Raw genomic sequence first — 22384 nt, forward strand, 5'->3', positions numbered from 1 at the left:
ACACCCAGGGGTGTTGGCCCTCGGTCAAGAAGAGCTCATAAAATTATTAGCACTGTTGTTATTGGATGTCGGAGAGCACACGGGGATATAGTGAGATAACGGAGGACACGTTGTTTTGTTTAGCTGACACCACAGATGTGTGATTTCTATCAGGAATTATGACTCCTGAAGAGTGGGTAAAGGTTGTCTTTATGTTAAAGGTGAGAGTCATGGAGGCTCAAGAGAATAGGTCTGTTTATATAAACTCATACCACATTTTCTCTGCAAGTTCTTTTCCTTAATCTTTTCATCTTATCTTATCTTAGGTCAAACTGTGTATGGTTGGTGCATGTGACAAATACAATTTTCCTTTAAATTGTGTTTATCATTAGCTGTGGGTTCATCATTAGGTGAACAAATCCCGTCACATGCACATTTTATTATCTGTTGTAAGTTAAATGTATTGATTGAAATACTGGATCAAATATCACATAAGAAATTTAATATCAAGTACGCTTTGGCTGTAATCGTGGCTTTAGTTTTTATTTTTATATAAATTTCCAATAAGCTTGTTGCCGATAATTAGCTCAACTAATATGGAGCGATAACTCGTTGGTATTTATCCTGAGTGCTGGGGAAGATGAAAGTATGGTCTTCTTTTCACCCCTGTATCTGTGTGTGTGTATTATTGCTGGGATGGAAGGGGGGGTTATCTCCAGGAGATTACCTCTGGGAGCTGATGGGTCAAAAGTAAAGATCAAAGTCCAGGGAAATATGGTCTGAAAAAACTTTTCCAAGAAAATACCCACAAATAACAGAGACAATCTAAAGCTTTAATGGATTTGAAAAAGATTCCCCATAATTTGATCAGTGAAGACATGATGTGATGTTCAAAAGGTATCTCTACATTTTATAGGGCTATAGACATGATCTATGGATCAGAAAAATCATTTTATAATCATGTGGTGGGATCAGCCTGACGTCGCTATGAAGTCTGAAGTGAAGTAAAATCATTTTGTTATGCATTAACTTTTGCAACCAATGACAGGACGACATGAAGGGTAAAAACGTTCAGAAAGAAAGTCATAAATTTAGTCAACACGTCATTTTAGAAGAATATCATAAGAGAATCCTGTTTGCACTAAAATGAGGGATGTGGAGCATCTTCTTCATTTTACTTCAGGTTTCCCAAATAACAAAATACTTAATCTTTTGGCAAATCAGCACATTATCATATCGCTAATAAAGGGTTTTGTATTTGCTCACGAAACAGCGCAATTGGTAATGAAGGAGAAGAAGTGGAACTCTGCTGAGCATGGGTTGTCTTGCTGCTTATCTCCTTCTGACCCCTCCGATCATTTGGTTTGACGTGCATAAGTACACAAAACAACAGCGCAACGCATTCTTACACAAATGAAACTTTTATTGAACTGCACTTGAACAGCTTTCGTCAAATATACTCTGTTACAAACTACTATGCCATGTCCTCTTTGCCGTTTGAAAACTAGTGGGCCGAGAATAGAAATGCATTTCTTGAGCTCTACTTATTGCATGCGTCTAAGTAGATGAGTCTGGAAGTACAATCGATCAATAAATAAAAATAAAATGGCACATACACAAGATCCAGATTGGGCAAACGCATGATGTGCGAAATCCTCAATGTTCCTTTACATTATCTAATATCCAACACAGGAGAGCGTGTATGATTGATTGAGGATTTAGAAACAATGCTTTTGCCCGTGAGCAAAGAAATCACACATGACTCATACTACGCTTCAGTTCCAGTGCAGTGACAAACGCTTCTTCCCAGTTCTCCGCCCCCGTCACCTCTCACCCTCAACACGGACCTGGTCACAGGCGGCGCTCATGCAATCACATTCCGCTGATGCCGGGACTTTTTTCGAACCAGCTCCCAGTCGACAGAGAATACGGGTTTCCTGTTTCCCATCGTCTTCCTTTTACGCATCTTCTCCCGTTGTTGCTTTTGGCAAACGCGCACGTCCGAACAATGGAGCGGTTTCACTCTCAGAACGCCAACTGCGACAGACCTGAGGAAACAGAACACGACCCCCATTATTGTAAATGACCACGCCAGAACATTGAACTGGACTGATGGGTGGAGTAATGAAAAAAATAAACGATTCTGAGTAACGCAAAGTAAATAAAATGGCCGCGAAACGTGGCGCCAAAGTGCAGACGGAAATGATCCTGGAAGTGAGCGTCATAGATCAGATTTATTACAGCAGCGTTCAGTTCACATTCAAAACTGTTTGCGGTCCTGAAATGTAAAAGAAACATAACTGTGCTTAACTCAAAGCTAAGCAGGAGGAACTCAACATGGCTATAACTATAATATAAACTTTTTATTCTTATTTTGACTCTCTATAATGTACTGTTTTAAAATAGCCTGCATGTATAATGGAATTTAGAGAAGGATCCATGGTGTTGGACCAGGCTGGGAAGGTGAGACTATGTATCTTTAACCGCGAGGAGTCTCTCAATCAAAACAAAACTGAAAAGACCTTTTTTATGACGTTGTGTAGCAGTGAGGGATCATGGGAGTTGTTGTCTTTAGGACCATTGCAGATGAAAATCCACCTGGTGTGACTCCGGCGCAAATCGTGTAAAAAGCCGACTCATCATACGTCGTTTGACCCCGGAAGTTATTGCAGAGACGGACAAAGCCGTGGGTAAAGCTAATAAAGCTAAGTTAACAAGTTAACAAAAAATATAAGATAGCTCTCGTTGTTTTTAGACATTTTAATGACAAATTGCTAAGTGTATCTTTAAGAGAACGGAGGCAAAGATATACTGATCAAGTTTATTATTTTTCATATATTTTATACACCTGGCATTACAATTCCCTGAGTACTTATGTTATTGGAAGAACCCTTTTTTCTGCAATTCCCAAAAGAGAAAGATACTTGTTCCATACCCAGGTTGAGTTTGTCCTTGAAGGCCCAGCAGATGCTGTAGTGTTGCAGAAGCTGTTGCAGCAGCTCCCTTTCATCCAGGAACTCCAGTCGCTCAATTCTGCAGGAAATTAAAAAAAGATTGTACTCGCCTTAGGTTGACTTAATACCGGAGAACACACAAACACATAATGTTCTCTAGTGTCTTGTTCCACCATGACACCATCGGGTTTTTATTTTATCAATTAATGATTAATGGTGCTTTGATGCACTACCTCGCCACGTCGTCCTGAGGCAGCATACTGTATACTGTCATCATGTCCAGAGCGTCCGCCTGCTCCCAGCCCGTCTTCAGAAAGCGCTCCCTCTGCAAACAGCACACATCAACATTACAATATCTGAATATTCTGAGAAGTAGAAAGAGTAAATGAGACACAGAGCAACTGATATATTAACCCTTGTATTTCAGACTTGACTTTAGAACTAGACTTGCCCAATAAACTGTTGCCTTGGTCGTGAATATATTTATGCAGAAAAGTGTGTGGATCCTATGGAACCCTCTGGTTTTCTACAGCAGGTAGTTCCAGCGGGTTTTTACGGTTTACCTGAGAGTCCAACGATTGACAGGCCTCCACTCCCGCGAGGGTGCACTGGCGGCGCTGCAGGTTCTCGATCATCACCTGGCCGAATCGATCACTCATGTTCACCTGGATACACAGAAAATAGTGAGCGCCGAAGTCTTATGTGGTGTCTTTGAGAAACGCTACAACATTCAATCTCATCTCAAGCACACATGCACTACTTTCATCTATAAAAACATCTTGCCTTGTATGAATTGCACACTGATACAAATGTCTCATTTCATATTTAATGTATTGAAGACATTTCTTGTCTCCAACTGCTCATATTTCCATTATATACTTTTACATTTTAATTGTTAAATTGTACCTAAAAACTACTTTATCCCTACCAAATCGTTCTCTAAGTTATGTAATGGTTTACAAGAGTCTTCCCCTGCTGTATTGGGATCATGACGAGGCTGTTTTGTTCACCTGTTCGTAGCTGATGAACATGGCCGTGTGGAATGTCTCTGCTGCCCAGTGAAGTAGGTTGGAGGACTGGGAGGGCCTCATGTAAACCAGCACACACTCTGACAGGAACAACGTAGGTAGTCTGGAGATGGAAATGTCCCATATAATAATATATGAGCACAACATAACCATTGCTACAACAAAAGCACAAAGAGACTAAACATCTACCAAGGAAAAACAGTTTGGCGTTTTTGGCAGTAGCGGGGCATTTCTGATGCTGCTATTGGTATCTGACCATCTCTGACATTTTCCAGGTTTTGAGTACATAGCACACTAACGATCAACAGACCAACATAACCTCCTTGGTGATTGTGGTTATTATGACAGGAACAGCAAAAAACAATGTTTACAATTGGGTTACAACCCTTCAGAAGCACTGCCTTCAAACCAAGTTCAACTCTGAAATTCTTCATAATCTATTATCTTAAACTAAAAAAATATTCAAATTTAAAATAAAAAAGTTTGGAGGGAATTTGGGTGGAAAAATCGGACCCGTTTCTTCATAACACCTAAGATAAAAAGTAGACAAAGTGCTACAGAACAATCATGCTGGCGGGCGTGTGGGATCAAAGAAGCTAACCACGCACATATTTTCTGGATGTGCCCCAGGCTGCGCTCCTTTTGGAATGATGTCGGTGCCACAATTAAAGAAATACTGGGATATGAAATACCAAATGAAAGCAAGACTATGTACCTTGGAAATGTAACTGAAAGTGTAACTGGAAGTGATAGATATATAGTCAAGATAATGTTGATTGCAACTAAGGAAACAATAGCAAGGAACTGGTACAAAACTGAATCTCCTACCATAGAACAATGGTTAGGGATTGTAAGAGAAATATACTGTATCGAGAGAATGACCTACCAACTTCGACTGAAGGAAGATGTTTCTATAACAAAGTGGAAAAAATGGGTGTTCTATGACATAACGAAAGACATGTGAACTGTAAACTGTATAAATCAGATATTGTAGAATAGGGATACCTGCAGCCATGACTGACTGACTTTTTTTTTTTTTTTTTCTTTGTTTTATATGTCTTGTATGTGTTAATGGAAAAAAAAAAAAAAGGTCACACTCAACAGTTTGCTGAAATAGACAAACCTGCCTTGAAAAGCACCAGTTAGAGAAAATTGAGTTACGACCTGAGACTCTCAGTGGAAGCTTTTCTCTCCATAGAAAACTGCCCGTCATAGAAAGAAAGAATGCTCTAATCATCCAATTTACTATTAGAAAATACAAATGTAACTTTGTCTGTTTGTCCTTCACAAATGCTCAATTGACATAAGTTACAATGGATCCAATAGTGACATGTTAAGTACAAATTCTGCATAAAATCACATTGACCTCATATTAGTTTTCCTCAAACAGACCCATTTGTTTAGCTGTATTTTATAATGAGAGGAACCGATGTCGGTCACGTACTCTGGGTTGAGCTGGAACTTCTTCAGTTTTTCATCCATGTTGGAGATGTCTCTGAGGTCCGCTCCGATGATGCAGTACCGGTCCGAGTCGAGGCTGTGGGAATCTGAACAAACAAACACAAAACTTCAGAGAGACTCTCTGGCATGGAAAGAAGACTATTCAGAGCCAAACCACGTGGGTGTGTAAAGTCTATGTGGGACTGTAGCTACTGTTGTACCTAGTAGTAAGGAGTCTGTGGAGTGGGTTTCGATGATGGGTTTGGACAGGGGTGGTTTTGTCCTATTCAAACAAAACAACATCATATTTTTTAAAGATTCACATTCAATACTGTATATCATCAATAAACCTAAAGCTACACTACAGTCAGGCCTTTTGCATGCTAACCATCTTCTGTCCTCCATTTGAAAACCTCCAGAAAAACATGTTTATATAGAGATTATATACACTTTGTTGCTTTAAGTAAAACACTAACATTAAACAAGCCGTTACTTTCCAAAGGGTCACAATATTAAGTTTTTTGCTATGTCAGTTGCAGAGAAGATAACTCAACTAATTTTAGATTTGATTGCATTTTTAGCTCCTGTTCTATTATAATAATTTTAATAAATGTACTTACTGTCGTATGTAAAACATCTGTTTTTGAACTATGCAGCTGCTTATATAGAATGTATCAATAATAGTAATTTATATATATATATTTGCATATAATAATAATGTAATAAGATACAATGTTACGCAGGACACATGAAGGCTGATATAATTCTCTTTGTCTCCCCCTGCTGAGAAGACACTGGTACAACAATGTCCTGCTGTATGACATGCAGCCTGAGAATTTTCTAAAGTGAGGCTGGAATCTGTGGCTGTTTTGGATCATGCGTGTCACAGAGTAAGGACATTATTAAAAAGAAAGTTTGTCTTACTTTATATTGTGTATTTTCCTGGCCACGATGGTAGGAAAGTCAACTTCAAAAAACTTCCGTGGCAGGAGGTTTTCATCCTATAACACACACATGTACACTCTGTGATATTTTTAAGGATATATTAATTGTATTTTTGATGCAGTCGATTCAAGCCAGACTCTGTGTCCAAGAGGCAGAGCTGCAATGCTGCAAACCTTTAGTCTCCAAAATGTGGTGTCCAGTCCGGCTCCCAGGTTGACTACCTGACAGTCACACTCTGCTTTCCTTATGAACGCGTCGAGGAGGTGGTTGACCCCTTGAACTCGGGCATAGTAACCTGTCAGATCAGATAAGTGGAGGGTAAGATAAAGTAATGAAACAAAAATGTGTCCCTCAAGCAAGTTGTGCATCGTAGCTTTTGAAATGATCAAGATCACAAATATGGAGAATTTACTACTCACAACTTCTCAGCAAAAGTCAATTATAATGTATATTACACCATAATTGCTCTACTACATACACAACACATTTGTTTCAGAGTATATTTCTTTTGAAGCTCTTGTTACAGCCCAGCTTCATAATCACCAGGGCTGTAGCCAGGTTAAATTACAACCCATCCTGTGACTTTGGCTCTGGCTTTACACTATTATCGAATGGAGCAGATACGAGAAGTTTGAATTACACACCTCTGTTGATTTCAGGGGCCTTTCTCTCTCCGACAGATCTCACAAAGTATTGAATGTATGGGTCCTTCCAGTAGCCTTTACTGGAAGCAAACCTGGAAGACAGATTATACAGTTCTTTTCAAATCATCACACTTCCGGGGCCACACCGGCAAAGATTCTTCATGCTGACATTTTCAAGCCGATTTGCTAAACCAATGGAGCTTTAGATTTTACATGACGGGTTCTGGCCCATTGCTACATCCCAGAACCCCTTATATACCTGCTTGTAGTCTGTTACTGCTTTTAAATCTCTTCTTAAAACCCTTTTTTTAGACTGGCTTTTTATTGGCATTTAATCATCTGGCATTGTCTTCATTTCTTTATTTTATTGTCCTTTCACTGCTTCATTGCACCTTTTACTGCTTCTACAGTTTTGAGTTGTCAGTCTCTCAGTTATCTATTTACACACTCTTCGTTCCTATTACCCTTTCTTTTTTTTTACCACCTAAACATCGTGGTCTGCTGTTTATGACACATTGCGTTCATGCCAACTCTTTTGTCTGATTTTAGGATTTCTTGCTTTTCTGTCAAAGCATTTCTGAAACTTTCAATAAAGGTTTATTACTGTTATATTATTAGTTAAACATTGACTCACTTTTCCATTAGGTTATAAACTCTTTCTTCTAATCAATGTTGTAAATACTGTTAGATGGTTGAGGTTCTCAGTTACACGTGGCATCTACATCACTTCTGTGCGTTCTGGGAGAGGATCCCTCACAAGTGGCGCGCTCTGAGGTTTCCTAGTATTCCCCCCTATTAATAGGGTTTTATTGGTAGTTTTTTTTTACCTGAATCTTGTTGATAGTTAAGGACGGAGGATGTTGCAACTTGTTAAGCCCTATGAGACAATTTGTGATTTGTGAATATGGGCCAATCAAATTTAATTTAATTCATTAATAGTTCACTGACAGTGTATCGAGTTGCCATATTTGCATATATGTTTCTCCTGTCACTTCAGACAATTGCATTCTGGACCAAGTTTGAAAAGTTCATGCATTGTTTTCACAATCAAGATGTCCTCAGTAAACAAGCCCATTCAAAGTGCACAGAGGGAACACACATGTCAGGTTATGACAATGTATGACACAAGCCGCAGGGGGTGATTTTCCATTTAAAAGTTGGTATTTGAAATTTAGGAAGGTCAGCTGTCAAATTCACAGTTTAAAGGTATTTACAGATAAAAAGGTCAATAATCAAGGTCAGTGATGAACAGGTACAGGTGATAAGCACATATGCCAACCAACTGCATGATTACACAGGGGCTGATTCAATCATAGCAATATAAATAACAAATGGTTGACTGTAACGACTGCACCCACGTGTTACCGTTTGCATATGGTCGCATCGTCGCACGTCGCCCTCACTGCCTCATCCGAAGTGTCCGAGTCCGTGACGGGTCGTCGAGCTGCCATCACTGAGTCCCGGGTCCTCCGCGCTGTGTGGTCAACATCCAAACCGTTCCACGACCTCGTCCGCCTGTTTCACTTTCCCCCCCGGGGCGCTAAGCTAACAGGCTAGCTGGGTTTGATTTAACAGTGTATTTGAGACAGGGAGAGTAAAACCCAGAGAGTTGAAGAACGGTGGAGAAGTTCAGCTCCGTGAGAAGAGCAAACAGAGCAGGAGTCGGGTGAAAGAAAACGGGAAATAAACAAAGAGCTGATCTGGCTAAAAACAAGGCGATCGGAGCTGGGCTTGTGTTGACAGCTCTGCACCGGAAGTGTCCCCTCTGTGCTTCCGGGTGGTTTTATTTCCAGATTAATAATTCCTGTTCGTTTCACTCATAGATTTATCTATGGTTTTACTAATGAATAACGAGTGAGTGAAACATATATTTGAAACAAAAAATATACTACAAATAAATACAATCAAAATCAAACGGTTTTCAAATACACAGACACTTAGATGAAGTACAATTAGGGAACATTTGCAGCTACATAGATAGATGATAAGAAAGTGATGAAACATACATGCAACTGACATGTTAAAAGGGATGAACATTTTGTTTTATCTGAAATATAATCTAGAGATAACAATAAAGTTAATAATTTTTTCTTTTCCATGGGTTTTAGGGCTTTTGTGAGGCTTAAATAAGGCAAAGTTTGGAGGACTTTTTTTAAAGGTGCAGACATCCATCAAGACTCACTTGAAATAAGGAATGAAAAGAATTTATTTGGGGCATCTGTAGAGTGTGTCTCAATGCAAATCGTAGAAAGTCACAAAGAGAAACTTTGTGAAAGACACGTCAACGTCTTTATTAAAAATCCGCTCATGGGGTAAACTGCACAGCTGCAAAGACTGCGGCAGGAAGTTTATACAGATGAGAACTCCCAATTCCACATATGCTTCACCCAATTTACTCACAGAACAACCTGCATGATGTGACAATACGTACAATACAGCTGCAGGTTACAGAGGCAGAGATCAGTGACATCGACATAAAACACGAAAGGATTTGTGTCAGTGCTCTTTTCCAACGAAATGTTAAAGCACATATTGATATTAAGTAATCAAAGTAATTGAGTTGGGAACTTACAAAAAGTACAGAGATTTATAGCTTAGGTCCTACTGCACTATTTAGCCATCATGTAGCCCATCCTTTTGCCTGAAGTGATCTGGAGGGGCTTTTTGTGAAAATGCAAATTGCAGAATTTCTCCTGCCAGGTAAAAACTATGAATAATTTCCGAGTGAGCCCATATGAGAATACAGCAGGTGATTCATTGCAAGCAAGTGGACATGTTGATATACTTTTTAACATGTGACAGACTCAAAACTGAAAATAAAACAAAAATATTATAAACATCTCAGGATGGACAAGAGGAGCAGTACCCATGGAAGAAAAGCTATGAAGATGTCAAGAGAGCTTATGGTGATAAGAGCCAATGGTGGTGTCGATGTGCTGTAAACAAAAACATGTGATAGGGCGCTTTTGCTCATTAAAAGCTACATAGTGATGCTTTAATACGGTCAATGTCATAGCAAAAATGTGTTATAGTCTTCTCATGATCTAACTGTTGTAGATGCTCATGTAATAGGTTTGATATAAACAACTTGATCTACAAATGATGAAAGCAATAGTTATAGCTTGAGTATTTTATGGCACCAACAGAATGAATCACCACGTGTGGCTGCAGAGGGCGCTGTTGCTCAGTAAAAGTTACATAGTTTTGCTTTAAAACTGAATGTGTTTTAAAGGGATAGTTCACCCCAAAATGGAAATTCACTATCGACTCACCACTCTTCAAAGGGAGGGGTAGGTGAAGTGTTTGAGTACACAAAACACTTTTGGTAAAGAGTGTTGCAGCCAAATCAAATAGGACTGAAGTAGCTGGTGACCACATATTAAATGCTAAAAAACAACAGAAAATAATCACATGACATGCCTTCATAGTTCTCCTGTGGTGCCATCCATGTGTCAAATTTGACACAAAACATCGTTTACACAATTTTTTTTGCCTAAAAGTCTGTTTTTGCACCTGGGTCACAGCAGACTTTAGGCTAAAAACATGGTGTAAATGACTTTACACCACTGGAAACCGCCGTCTCACTTCTGAACAGAGATGGCGAGAGCGTGGCCTAGGGGATAGAGGGGGGGGGCACTGCAACAAGAAGGTTGCCGGTTCGAATTCCACTCTATCCCATCTGCATGCCTAAGTGTCCTTGGCAAGATGCTGAACCCCTAAATGGCCCCTCATAAATGCTGAGTGTTCTAAAAATGTAAGTCGCTTTGGATAAAAGCATCAGATAAATGACATGTAATGTAATGAACAGACAACCCACTGTGGCACTGTGCAATAACTCTGGATCCTTATAATAACCACTGTACAGTTACTCCCGAAATTATATAATATATATTATTATTATGTTTACTTATTTCACCCTCACTGGATAATTGTAATATGCACACCTGCACTTCTTTTCTTAGACCGTCGCACTGTTCAGACTGTTGTATTGTTTTGTTTTGTTATGTTTGTTTTGTGATGTGTATTCTTTGTAAGCAACTGAGAGCCACTTTACCGAGGAGTCAAATTCCCTATTTGTGCAAACTTACTTGGCCTGGTTTTTGTTACGTTTGAAGACGTGGTCACCATTTACTTGAACTGTATTGGATTTGGCTGCAACGCTGTTTACCCCTGATGTTAAAAAAGTGTTTTATGGACTCAAACACTTAACCAATCCCTCCATCGACATAGTAGTGACTAGGCAGGCTATAATGAGTTAATTTGTTTCATTTATTGGGTGAACTATCCCTTTAATCTGCTCTTGAACAGACCGCTCTTATCATAGGTTTCGGTGGGAAACATTTTTTTTTACAACTGATGAGAGCAGTGATTTTAGACCAAGTATTTTAAAGGCAGTTTTCAAACAGTTGTAAAGTGCGATTCCCTGCGGCCCAGAGCTCCATGTTCCTCCGGCCAGTGTCCAGGGGGAGGTGGCGCTCCGTGGCGGACATGCAGCGGTGCTCTAACGCTATTTCCTGCCCCCTCCCTCCCCCTGTGTGCTGGCAGAGGCGGAGGTGAGTCGCCGCTGTTCGCTCGGCTCCCTGCTCCGCGCTGGGGAGACAGAAACAAGCGGCCGACGGATTAAACGCAGCGTTAGCTCGCCGGCTAACGGTCAGCGCAGCAGCCGAGAAAGCGCCATGAGCAGCCGCCCGGAGGTGGCGAAAGTTACTCCGGGACTTTAGCGGCGTGGAAGAACGAGGTTCGCGGGGGTCATGCCGTCTCCACCCGCGGGGACTTTGAACTAGTGTTTCCACTTGTGGGGGGGGTTGGTGGGGGTTTAAGCCTAGCTCCAGTGGCTAGCGAAGGCTGCTACGAACTCTTTTTAATTGGCTCCGGGGCTGCTCCATGGCTCCCGCTGCTTTCTCCCTGTCATAGCGGCGGCGAGGGAGGGAGGGAGGGGAAAGTGAACACGGGGACGAGGCGACCCACCCCGGGGAACTTCATGAGCCGGGCTTCGACGCGTTTCTTCGGGGAGAAGACGAGGCTGGCCACGGAGCGAAGATGAAGAAGCAGTTCAATCGGATGAAGCAGCTCGCGAATCAAACAGTTGGCAGGCGAGTATTTTTGAAGTTGTCCGCGGGTCAAACCCACTTCTCTCTCCGTGCTTCTTCACTACTAGGCATTTAATTCACAATATTCATAACACTCTCCCCTTTAACTTGTGTTCTTGCTGTTGAGGCTGCTTTTAAAAAAACAACAGTAACACCACACAATCCCAGCAGCAGACAGTGTTGACAAGGGAAATAGTCGTTTGCCTTTACAATAGGACGTGACGCTGTTAGTATAGATGGAGGACAGTGTTAAATATTGTCCACCGGTGTGTGCACTGCTGTCTCCCCCCCATTGACGGAACACGCACCGGTGTAAGCCCAACCAGATGTCCCCGTGTGAAGAATGAATCAGCCTTCTGCACCGTGTTAACACTGTCTGATGAAAACACCAGCCGGGAGTCCAGGGATGGTGCAACTGGATATGCAGCAGATCAGTGGTTCCCAGTTTTTCTCTATCTCTACAAGTTGTGAGCACCACTCATCTATGTCCCTTGGAATAATTTGACATGGCCTATTTTTTACTATTTTTACTCTTATAGTTACGTGAAAGACAACAACACTGTATTCATGTAACACTTTTTCTACTCTTGATGACCACGCACACACACATTGATACAGTGCATCATTGTGCAGCATCCCTATCACTCGCACACTGCCGACACCGACATCAGGGGACTGGAGTAAAATCTAACCGGAGACTAAAATTGAACCACTGTCCTTCTTGTAAGTGGACGATCCGCTCTTCCTCCTGAGCCACTGCCGCCTCAGATGAGAAATGTCTTGGCAAGATATTAGATATTTTCACCACGTCAACGCAGAACACCCATTTATCATGATAATGTTACTGAATGAATCTGGAAGCTTTTCTCTGACAGTTGATGATTTACATTTCCCCCACCATAATCAACAAATCATGCTCTTTTTGCTAGAGTCTTGTATAAATGCAGATGTAGAAGTGTTTAGGATTTCAGATGTCCCAAATGTTGGCTATTAGAGCTATTGTTTCAGTTTCAAATCGAAATTTGTGCTTATTTCTACTACTTATTTCTACTACTACTACAACTACTTCCCTTGACAGCCGCACAAATCACAGCTTGACAGAGTCACACAGTTAGTCCATCAACAGGTAATAATTTCAGAGGACTACGAAGGTTTCAAAACGTATATCATCAGCTACCAAATGTATGACAATATGGGGCCAGGCCTTTGTTTCTGTGCAGCCGAGTGAAGCCATTATATTTAGAGGAACGATTAGGGCTAATATGGTGAAGCAGTGGATAAGTTGTTATATACTCTGAGATGCTGCAAGATTCACTTTCCCTCTCTGGCGATGAAGTGGCAGAAACAGCTTCTCCATTAGTGAAACACTAGACGCCACAGCTTCAACCAGACATAAAATTTAAAGCATAAAAAGTAGATTACTGTTTAAGTGATGGAAGTATCTGACTGCCTTCACTTAAAGCATCCCTCCCTCTGAAGCATTAAGCAGCGTCTGAGTTATGTGGAGATACAGGATATATGTCTCCACAATGAGGATGTGTTCTGCTGCGTTCATGCCTGTTATCTCGAGCCAATTCGCTGTTGTGCAAACATACGGTGGCCCTGTATAACTGGATATTGGAAGTAGCCCATGCCTTGTGAGGACAAGGGGCTGCGACACGTCAGAGGATGTTTTCAGCATGGGAGGTCGGCTCTTGTGATGTCTGGCATTGTGTGTGTTTGTGTTTGGTTTTGAACGTGTGGGAGTCAATATTGTTGGGCACCTAGGTGGATGGTGGGTGCACACAGGACTGGATGGTTCCAGAGGACATCACAGACAGGCTTGGAACAATAATGTGTCGTTTTCAAATAACCTTGGCTCTGCAAGGCTGCCATAATAACATTTGAATCATAGTTCCAGTTTCCCAGCATGTTCCTCTTTACGGGCGTCACCAGAGTGCTGGGAAAACACCTGCAATGGGTTGACAAGAAAAATTATCCACAATATTTTATGTTTACGTGTTAAACATTGGTATAGCTGGTGCTCAATCTCACTTCTGGTATAGAAGATGTCCCGACTGAAGGCTGTCTCGTCCTGGAAGACCTTATTGAGCATGTGAGGGCGACAATAGCAGAGTTAATATATTGGGTTAATATATTATAATTCCTACCTTTGCATTGAAATATATATTTTTATCTATTAATAAATTATAGTGGTGCATCTTAATTTTTTTTACTATTTTGTTTCTAAATTTCAATAACTAGTAAAAATTTCTTTCACACTGCCAAAGCCCCAAAAAATGATAATCAGATCTGTCTTGTACTAACATTTTAAGACATATTGCAGCTGTAGCTCAGGGTCTTTGCTCATTTCACATGATGCAGATGTTATTTTCCCATCCAGCGCCCACTGTTGAAATAGCAAATGCCCTTGCACCTATATGATCACCTAATTAATCGACGCAGTATTTCAATGTTGTTTTAATGACACATCATTAAAGTGAACATAGTCAGGTGCACAATGAACGTATACATTGTCTCTCCACGTCCCCTTCACCTCAAGTAGCATTGGCGGGATCCTGCTGTTTGGTTGCTCGCAGCAATGACTGTGTATATATGGATGACATGGCAGACAAAACTTCTTAATCATCCCCGGCTGGTTGGCTACAGGATTTAAGCTCTTCCCCTAATTTGGGGGGGTAAATCTTGTTTGAAATATGATTAATTGTTAATTAAATCAGTCTGTTATTAGTCTCCCATCATAATGTTTATTTGATAGGAACATTCATCTACAAGGAGACTGCTGATAATATTGGTTCTATTGGCAGGAATCACGGATAAGAGAAGCGGGGCAGCTGGAATACTCATAATTTCCTCTCTGCACTGTACCAGCAGTAAATTACGACTGGAGAGGGTGTAATGCATAAAACAGACATTTGTGTGTGCCCGCCCTGTTATTTCCTGCATGTTTGTATGCACGTGTAGGGTTAATCCCTCAAGCTCTCATATACATGCCCTCCTGAATGAATGACTGCTTGGATGAGAGCAAGCAAGCGTACTCTGCTTTGTCCATTAAGGTTGTGCCTGCCTGCGTATCCACGTCTGCAAAAAAGTTTGTCGTGCAAAAGGCCCTCGCCGCTGCCCCCTGGGTTCCTGCAATTGTATGAAGGTAGAACACTTTGTCCAGCAGGCGACGGCTCAGAGGAAATCTCTCCTTCTTCTTCTGCAAACAGGAAACTGCCTGTCACAGACGTGCTACTGCTTTCTAGAGAGTAAGAGAGAGGGAGAGCTGGGAAAGTTGATGTCGGGGCAGAGTGTGAAACTGAGGTGCATGGAAAAACAGCATGCGATTCATGCCAGGGAACATGGTTAGGGTATTTATCTCTTTGTGGAAGATAATTTCCATGAGTTATGGGCTCCATAAATGCATGTTTGACAGTGATAGCAACACCTTTTAAAATTAGAATAACAGAAATTCAGTTTTATAGACTATTACAACCAGCTGTATAAAGATAAGGTAAAACAATCGCGCAAGTATTTTTTCTCTGTTTTTCTTGGGATATTGACATCACCTGTGACTGTTTAGATAAGTGTGTCAGTCATGGAATCACATGATCAAGGAAAGTGCACAGAAGCTGCTAATAAGGGACGGTTCAAAGGTAAAAGATACTGTAGAGTGAAGGAAGGGGCCGTAAACCTGTGTGACCTAAGGCATGACACTGAACCAGTAAAACAGTGTAATCTGAGTCTATTTGGGGCACTGGAGCAGTAGCTTGGCTTATTCTCTCTTCTACTAGCTTCATCAACAGCTCGTAGAAATCACTGTTGTTTGGTTGCCAACATTTCAAAAATATTTCAGTGTGACACTTTTGTCTCAGTGTTGTGCTTTATATCGGAGAGGAGAGTCGAGCTGCTAACATCAGAAAAATATGATATTATTCTTATTAATGAACGAATGAATACTTTTGTGTTATGTTCCAGCTTAATTACTGTGAGGATTAACTTCCTGGTTTGAAAAAGAACCAGGTAAAAATTTGCAGCCTGGTCCTTTTCACCTCAGGTAACCAATTTCCTTTGGGCTACCCTGATATGTCACACCCCACATTTGTGTAATTGCTGCATAACTTTGAGTACTAAAGTAGGTCAGTAAGGTTGTTGATAAGAAACACCAGAGTTACTTCAGTCAGTCAATGATGAGCTTATCACAACTGACTGGATCTCTAAACTATACAAGCCCTGTCCTGTAGCTCAGCAGTGTCAACAAAATCACAAATGGTTACAAACTCCCCCCATGCAATGCAAGTGTAGCAGCGAAGTAACAGAGCACATGAGCTTTTCCCCTTGCTCACAGTAAATCATTCACTGGCATTATAAACAGCCGTATTATATGATCCTTTCTCATATCATATTATATACAACAACAATGGCGCTATTTGCTCAGTGTTATGCAATCTGATGCAGATCTATTGTACTTGGAAGACATGGATTTATTTGAAAGGGAGTTGAGCTGAAAAGACAAAAATAACAAAATGTCACTCTGGGTGTTTCCCGTGCGTCTGACCAGGCCAGTGCCGCAGGGACAATGAGGCGTGTTGTGGTGCTGCTAGTGATAAACTAGGTTAGGCGTGTTTTGTTGCATTAATTTCTGCCGGTAAATAATCATGATTTGGGAAGACCGAAAAATTGACTCGGTAGGCATTATTTAAGTTTTAAAACAAAAGTGTCAAACGTTCTCATGTTTTAAATTATAAATGAGTAATGCTGGACTAAAAAGGAGCAGTGACCACACTTGAGCAAAAATAGATTAGTTGTTTAATCAATAACTTAATAAGACAGAAATTAAACTGCAACTATTTAGATAATTGACTAAATGGTTTGGATCGGTTTTCAAGTAAATACGTTAAATATGTCCTGGCTCCAGCAATGACAATTTTACTAGTTTCTAACATTTTATAGACAAAATGATCAATTCATTATTTAAAATTGACATGGAGATTAACTGATTGATTGATTAGATAATCATCATTTCAGCACTAAACAATGCTGAATGCTTAAATATTGTCAAATTACTTAAAAGTCACAATATTTGGATATAAGAATCTCCCAGGAAGGAAGCAACCATGCCCCATCTAGTACAGGTTAGCTTCAATCTATAAGTTGACATAAGTCGACATAAGCGAGGTTGTATGGGCTGAGTCACTCAGTTATCCTCCCGGCTCTCTTTTTATCTGGCTCCAGTATCCATTACTTTCAGCCTCAAGCTGCCAACTGTTGCAGCGAGAGGAGGCCGACCCTCCCTCCTCCCCAGCCCGCTGATTGTGTCGAGTGGCCTGTAACAGCCGCTCTTTTGTGCGTTTGGCTGCAGTATTCGCTTACCGCCCCCCCTTCCGCTTTGATAGTAGTTCATCATGGTTGCCCTTCTGAACTAGTGGTCACGGCTGTGCGGGGAGGATCTCTCCTAGTTAAGAAATCACATGCAGCGAACAGTGACACACTTTCCTCCAAAGGCTCCTGCTTCATCGAGGCTCCCTGGGGTTAGCTCTATTCTCTCCTAGGTCAGCTGATGTAGGCAAAACAATTGTTGTTTTGTTGTTTCTCCTCTGCGCAGCCTGTGCACAGCCTATTTCTTTCTCCTCTGTGACACCGTGCTTGTTCGGGTTGGTTTGCACAAGTGTTGCTTTTATAGAGGATAACCACCCTTAGTGTTCACATGCCCTCTGATCATGCACTTACTGCCAGGTTAGGGCTGTATTTGCAGATTTCTCCCCTACCCAGGTTTTCTTGCTCACATCAGCTGCAGCAAGCAGAGTCAATAAATAGAGCTGGATCCCCCGTCGAGCTTTTGCATTAGTACTCTTTACATGTATACAGTTTAGTCTGGTTTCCTTTGCTGTTTTGAATAGAATCAGCTCACGAGGTCATTAAGTGGAGCAGATGTAAAGTGATGGTAGGAAAAAACAGTAAATGTTTTGGTTTTGTTTTGTGTCACACTGCAACAGAAGCTGCTTGAAGAAAAAATGAAGTACTACATCAGTTTTCTTTGCGTATTCCTGTATGCATGTATCTTGTAGTATATAACAATCCACTAGGACATTAGGTCATGTTGCAAACAAAACTTGTGGGGGAGGTTAAGTCATATGTGCACATACAAAAATAATGAGCAACGTGCACAGGCGATGTGTGTGATCTCTAGGCCAGTTTTCATGAAAGTCCAAATAGTCTAACACACTGGTTAAGTTCACCTCTACAGGACCACATGAAGAGCTCTTCAGCCTGTAGTCTGACACCAGTACATGGATTCCATACTGCGGCTTTATAATCACGTTGTGTATGCGTGTGTGTATCACAATGTGTGTGTGCCTCCCTTTTCTTCATAGCTTCCAAGCTGGGAGCCTTGTCTGTAGGTTTCTGTGGCCTGTTGCATGTGTGACCTCACCATCTTGGCTGTGGCTCTCCTCCAGAGAAACTCTTTCCGTTCATCTCCAGCCTCTGGATTATTCTGGCTTGGCACTTTAAGGAGTCTCCGATCCCCCCCACCCCCAAAATGTCTGTATTTGTATTTCTTTCCTTCTAACCCCCATACGATCATCGGCTGTCTGTCAGTCTCTTTTTCTCCCTGCTCCCTGCCTCTGTGTTATAATTGAAAGCAGCTGTGACAAGGTTACTATAGTGCATAGAAAGCAGCTTTTGGAGGAGGACCCAGCGAGTCACTGTCTACAGGTTCCTTCGGTTGAGATTTTACATTGGCTCGACACGCATCACAAGCAATATTACCATCATCATCCTCATATTGGGTGGAACTAAAGAAACAGAGAGTTTGACAAGTTTGAGTCACAAGAAAGTGAAAACATGGAAAAATAGAGTGAACAAAGGCATAAATCCTCTGTGCATATAAGGTTCCAGGCACTGAAGTGTTGCAGGACTGTATCCAATTCAATAGCTCAAGGAACTTGCTCACTTCAACTAATTAACCAAATCTTAAGCTCATATTTTTAGGTAAAGTGATAGTCATTTTGGCTTAAAGATAAAAGGCCTATTAGACATTCATAAAGCCTAGAGGATCTATATAAATTCAAAAAGGAACTGCTGGAGAATTGGGTGCGGAGTTTACCTAGAGTTTACCTTCCACACATGCTCAACGCAGCGAGAGGTGGATGCAGGAAGTATTAAAACCGCCGCAGAGCTCAGCTGATCATGTTTACAGCACCGGACATTGTCGTCGGCTGTTATCACCACAAACCTCGCGTGACATCTCTGTTGTTGTCTTCCACGTGCGTGTAACTGCTTCAACGGGAGATATTTGTAACTTTGTTTGATGATGATACATTCTCATGCTAGTTCTGAATTAACCAAAGTGTGAGACATGGAAATTCTATAACCAGAAAATGCAAACAGACAAATAAAATCCAATATTTTTTTTTTTTTTTTTTTGTATTTGTGTGTTAAATGCTTTTTGCAATGTCTGATTTCAATGCATGTTTTAAACCACAAGTCATGTTAATGTCCAAATTTTTTGCTTTACAGCAGTCCAGGATATCATTTTACCCCCAAAAATATTTGAAATTTGGACACATTAGCACTGGTATATCAGTAATGCAAACGTTTCAGAGATTAAATTATGGATAAACAAACCAATAAAATATTTGAACTGTCTCTTACAACTAATTTGCATGAAAGTATTTGCATAACTTGATGGATTTGCGTCATAATATAACCTCTGTACCTGCTAAATCAACAGAGGGCACGTGTTTAAGGGTCTTCCTGCAAGTAAAGTACAACCCAGTCATTGCACCTTAATGAGTCTGTCTCTTAGTTGCTAAGTAAGTCGGTGCACCCCAGCTGACCGCAGTCACTGACCTTCTGCCTGTACTGTTGCCTTTTCTTCCCTGTAGCCACAGAAGCCACCAGCCCGTGATGGGGTTGATAAGCAGCATGAGCTGAGTCTCCCAGCCTTCTCCCTTTAAGTGAATCTAATCTGTCTGACCTCCTCAAATCCAACTATTAGATCACTATTAATAGGCTCAGGCAGACCAGGGCGGTGTGGCTACGCACGACACCCTGAGCCTGGCTAGCTACGGCTTAAGGAAATCAAAGCATGTTATGCAGCAGAAACGCGGCTTCTGTGTGACTCTGTCTCATTTAGCTGATACTGTTTACTGTCAGATTTAGCCTCATGCAGACTGACTGCTGCTGTGGCCTGAAGTGAGTCAGGTTTGGCCTTGGCCTCCAGCACTGGATACCAGCCTTGTTGTGCCATGGCAGCAAAACAAATACACCCACCCTCCCCTCAAGCATTCCCACGGACACACAAGTCAATACCTGCCACTGTTAGAGAGTTAAATGTCAGTGTGGAAACCAGTCTTTCAGGACTATTGGCAGATATTTTCACAGTGACAGAGTCTGTCACTGTGAATCTGTATTGTTGTGTGTCACTGCTAATCTGTATGCTCTCTGTTTTTTTTTCTCACCCACAGAGCGGAGAAAACAGAAGTCCTCAGTGATGACCTCCTGCAGGTAAATCATAAACCTGAATGTAGAGCTCTGACCAGCCTTGATCACTGTTAAGCGTCTGTTTGGCAGTGGCTGCACTCTACATCCCTTTGCAGTCTTACCAGCACATTTGGCCGAGTGATTTTGGAAGTAGTCCGACATGGGCAAACTTTGGAAGAAAGAGGGGCATGCATTAAGCACAATTCAATATTATAGTTTGTCATCAACAGTGCACGAATGCAGGTAGTAAATAGAATGTGCCTGTGCAGAATTAAATTAACCAACTCATGTGGCTTTAGACAGAAGAACTTGCAGAACATTCAGGATCAGTATTTGCGAGATTGGTTGGATCTGTTCATGATCGTGTCATCACGGTACATAGATTTTGAAACCAGCTCTGGTTTCAGTCATTTCTTCAAGTATAATTACAAAATGTATGTTTTTAAATCATGTTAAATTTTGTTTAATGCCTACTCCAACTGGTGATTTTAAGTTTCATACTTATGCAGGCAGTGATTATCTTTGATGCAAGGCTTCAGTTCCTTTATTCTCTCATACCATTGAGGGCTCTTGTTTTCTTTCTCACTTTCTCACAATTCCAGACAATTCAGGCCATTTCACTTATTAGTCCACACCCCTTGGCTTGTCGGTGGATTAATCATCGATGAGCCTTGATGCGGTTGGAAAGAAAAGCTTGTAAAATTTCACTGTTCATTTCACTCTGAGAGTTACACGTCTTCCCTCGATAATAATCTGAAGCTTCAGACATGTAATTAACAGCAATCTCTGTTAGTGATTCATACGTTCATGGGGATTTTGTCCATATCTGGCTCTGAAGTTTTCTCTTCTTAGAACCTGTTGCTGCTTTTCGTCTTTCCCTTGAAACTAATCTTTTACATCTGCATGATCTTGTCTGTAATATTATAGTGTGACTGGTCAGGGTTGGACACAGAACAAAACAATGACAACTTGTAAGAGGACATGCAGAATTTAGTTTTGGTTTCACTTCTGACTTGGACTAAATGGTCTGATTGAAGTTTGAAGAGCTACTGGACCATGTGCTGACAAAGTACAATATAACCCAACAGTTTTATCTATATCAGTGTTTATGTTGCTGAAATGCACTGATGTGAAAACTTAAATATTATTGGTATCAGAAATGTTTCTCTGGTCTGTGGTCTCTGGTCTCTGGTTGCTATGGAGTGAATTCACCTGGACTAGCACTTGTGTTTGTAACTCTCGGGTCTGTTGCTGACATGCTGTGGATAAGCTCTATGTGTGAAAACTGCTGGTTCAGGTATTTCCCCAGCAGATATATGTCAGGCGCTGGCAGCAGGTGGGGTTGAGACGAAACGCTGGCTGCTCAGCAAAGACATTCCTGTCCCGATTGTCTTTGCGTGTGAATGCGAGGGATCATTGATGTTCAAACAAATTCAGCTGGCTTAACGTCACCCGCTGAAAACACCCTCTATTCTTCTTATTCCTGTCCCCACCCTCTTTTGTAGCCAGTGCATAAAACACATGTGAGTGACAGCTAGGACACACACTGGTGTTAAATTTAGAGCCAGCCTGAGTTGGTGTAACACAAGTGCCCAAGCAGACAGCAGTGACTAACCTCTCGGGGAGATTCTGAGTGAAGAGAGGATGTTGTATTCTGTCTGACAGTTGACTTTCACTGTTCCTCAAAGACACGATTGTTTTCGGCCCCTGTCTGGAAATCGTCCGTCATGACTCTGTGAGCTCTCTCACTTCACAGGGACACTGCTGTCTGATAAAGGAAAAGGGAGTGAGAGATCACTGGACCCCATTCATTCCAGAGATGGCTGTGTCACTTC

The 22384-nt window shown here is 41.3% G+C and overlaps 2 protein-coding genes across 5 annotated transcripts in view; one reads left to right on the top strand and one right to left on the bottom strand.

Moving 5' to 3' along the window:
* Nucleotides 1-1366: 1366 nt before the first annotated feature.
* Nucleotides 1367-8744, bottom strand: lcmt1 (leucine carboxyl methyltransferase 1). Its single transcript, XM_062378598.1, has 11 exons — nucleotides 8356-8744; nucleotides 6991-7082; nucleotides 6520-6641; nucleotides 6326-6402; nucleotides 5623-5684; nucleotides 5406-5508; nucleotides 3944-4064; nucleotides 3497-3598; nucleotides 3167-3258; nucleotides 2915-3012; nucleotides 1367-2027 (listed from the first exon to the last, which is right to left on the bottom strand). The coding sequence occupies exons 1-11, from the start codon at nucleotides 8439-8441 to the stop codon at nucleotides 2005-2007; spliced, it is 978 nt and encodes a 325-aa protein (XP_062234582.1). The 5' UTR covers nucleotides 8442-8744; the 3' UTR covers nucleotides 1367-2004.
* Nucleotides 8745-11509: 2765 nt separating this feature from the next.
* The window catches only part of arhgap17a (Rho GTPase activating protein 17a), a 28258-nt gene continuing 17383 nt past the window's right edge, over nucleotides 11510-22384 (top strand). For 2 of the 4 annotated variants that reach the window (XM_062413911.1, XM_062413912.1), the window contains exons 1-2: nucleotides 11511-12083; nucleotides 20534-20573. In XM_062413911.1, coding sequence (XP_062269895.1) covers nucleotides 12031-12083; nucleotides 20534-20573 — 93 coding nt within the window. In that variant the 5' untranslated portion in view covers nucleotides 11511-12030. Of the gene's footprint in view, nucleotides 12084-20533; nucleotides 20574-22384 lie in introns of all 4 variants that reach the window. The other 2 variants (XM_062413913.1, XM_062413914.1) reach the window with 2 other exon arrangements.

The sequence above is a fragment of the Platichthys flesus genome, chromosome 20 (genome assembly GCF_949316205.1).
Source record: "Platichthys flesus chromosome 20, fPlaFle2.1, whole genome shotgun sequence".
NCBI lineage: Eukaryota > Metazoa > Chordata > Actinopteri > Pleuronectiformes > Pleuronectidae > Platichthys > Platichthys flesus.

Coding starts and splice junctions, on each gene's coding strand:
- lcmt1 (XM_062378598.1), bottom strand. CDS start 8,441: ATGGCAGCTCGACGACCCGTCACGGACTCGGACACTTCGGATGAGGCA. Junction 7,083..8,355: donor GATGCGACCATATGCAAACG/GTAACACGTGGG, acceptor TCTGTCTTCCAG/GTTTGCTTCCAGTAAAGGCT. Junction 5,509..5,622: donor CACAGACTCCTTACTACTAG/GTACAACAGTAG, acceptor TTGTTTGTTCAG/ATTCCCACAGCCTCGACTCG.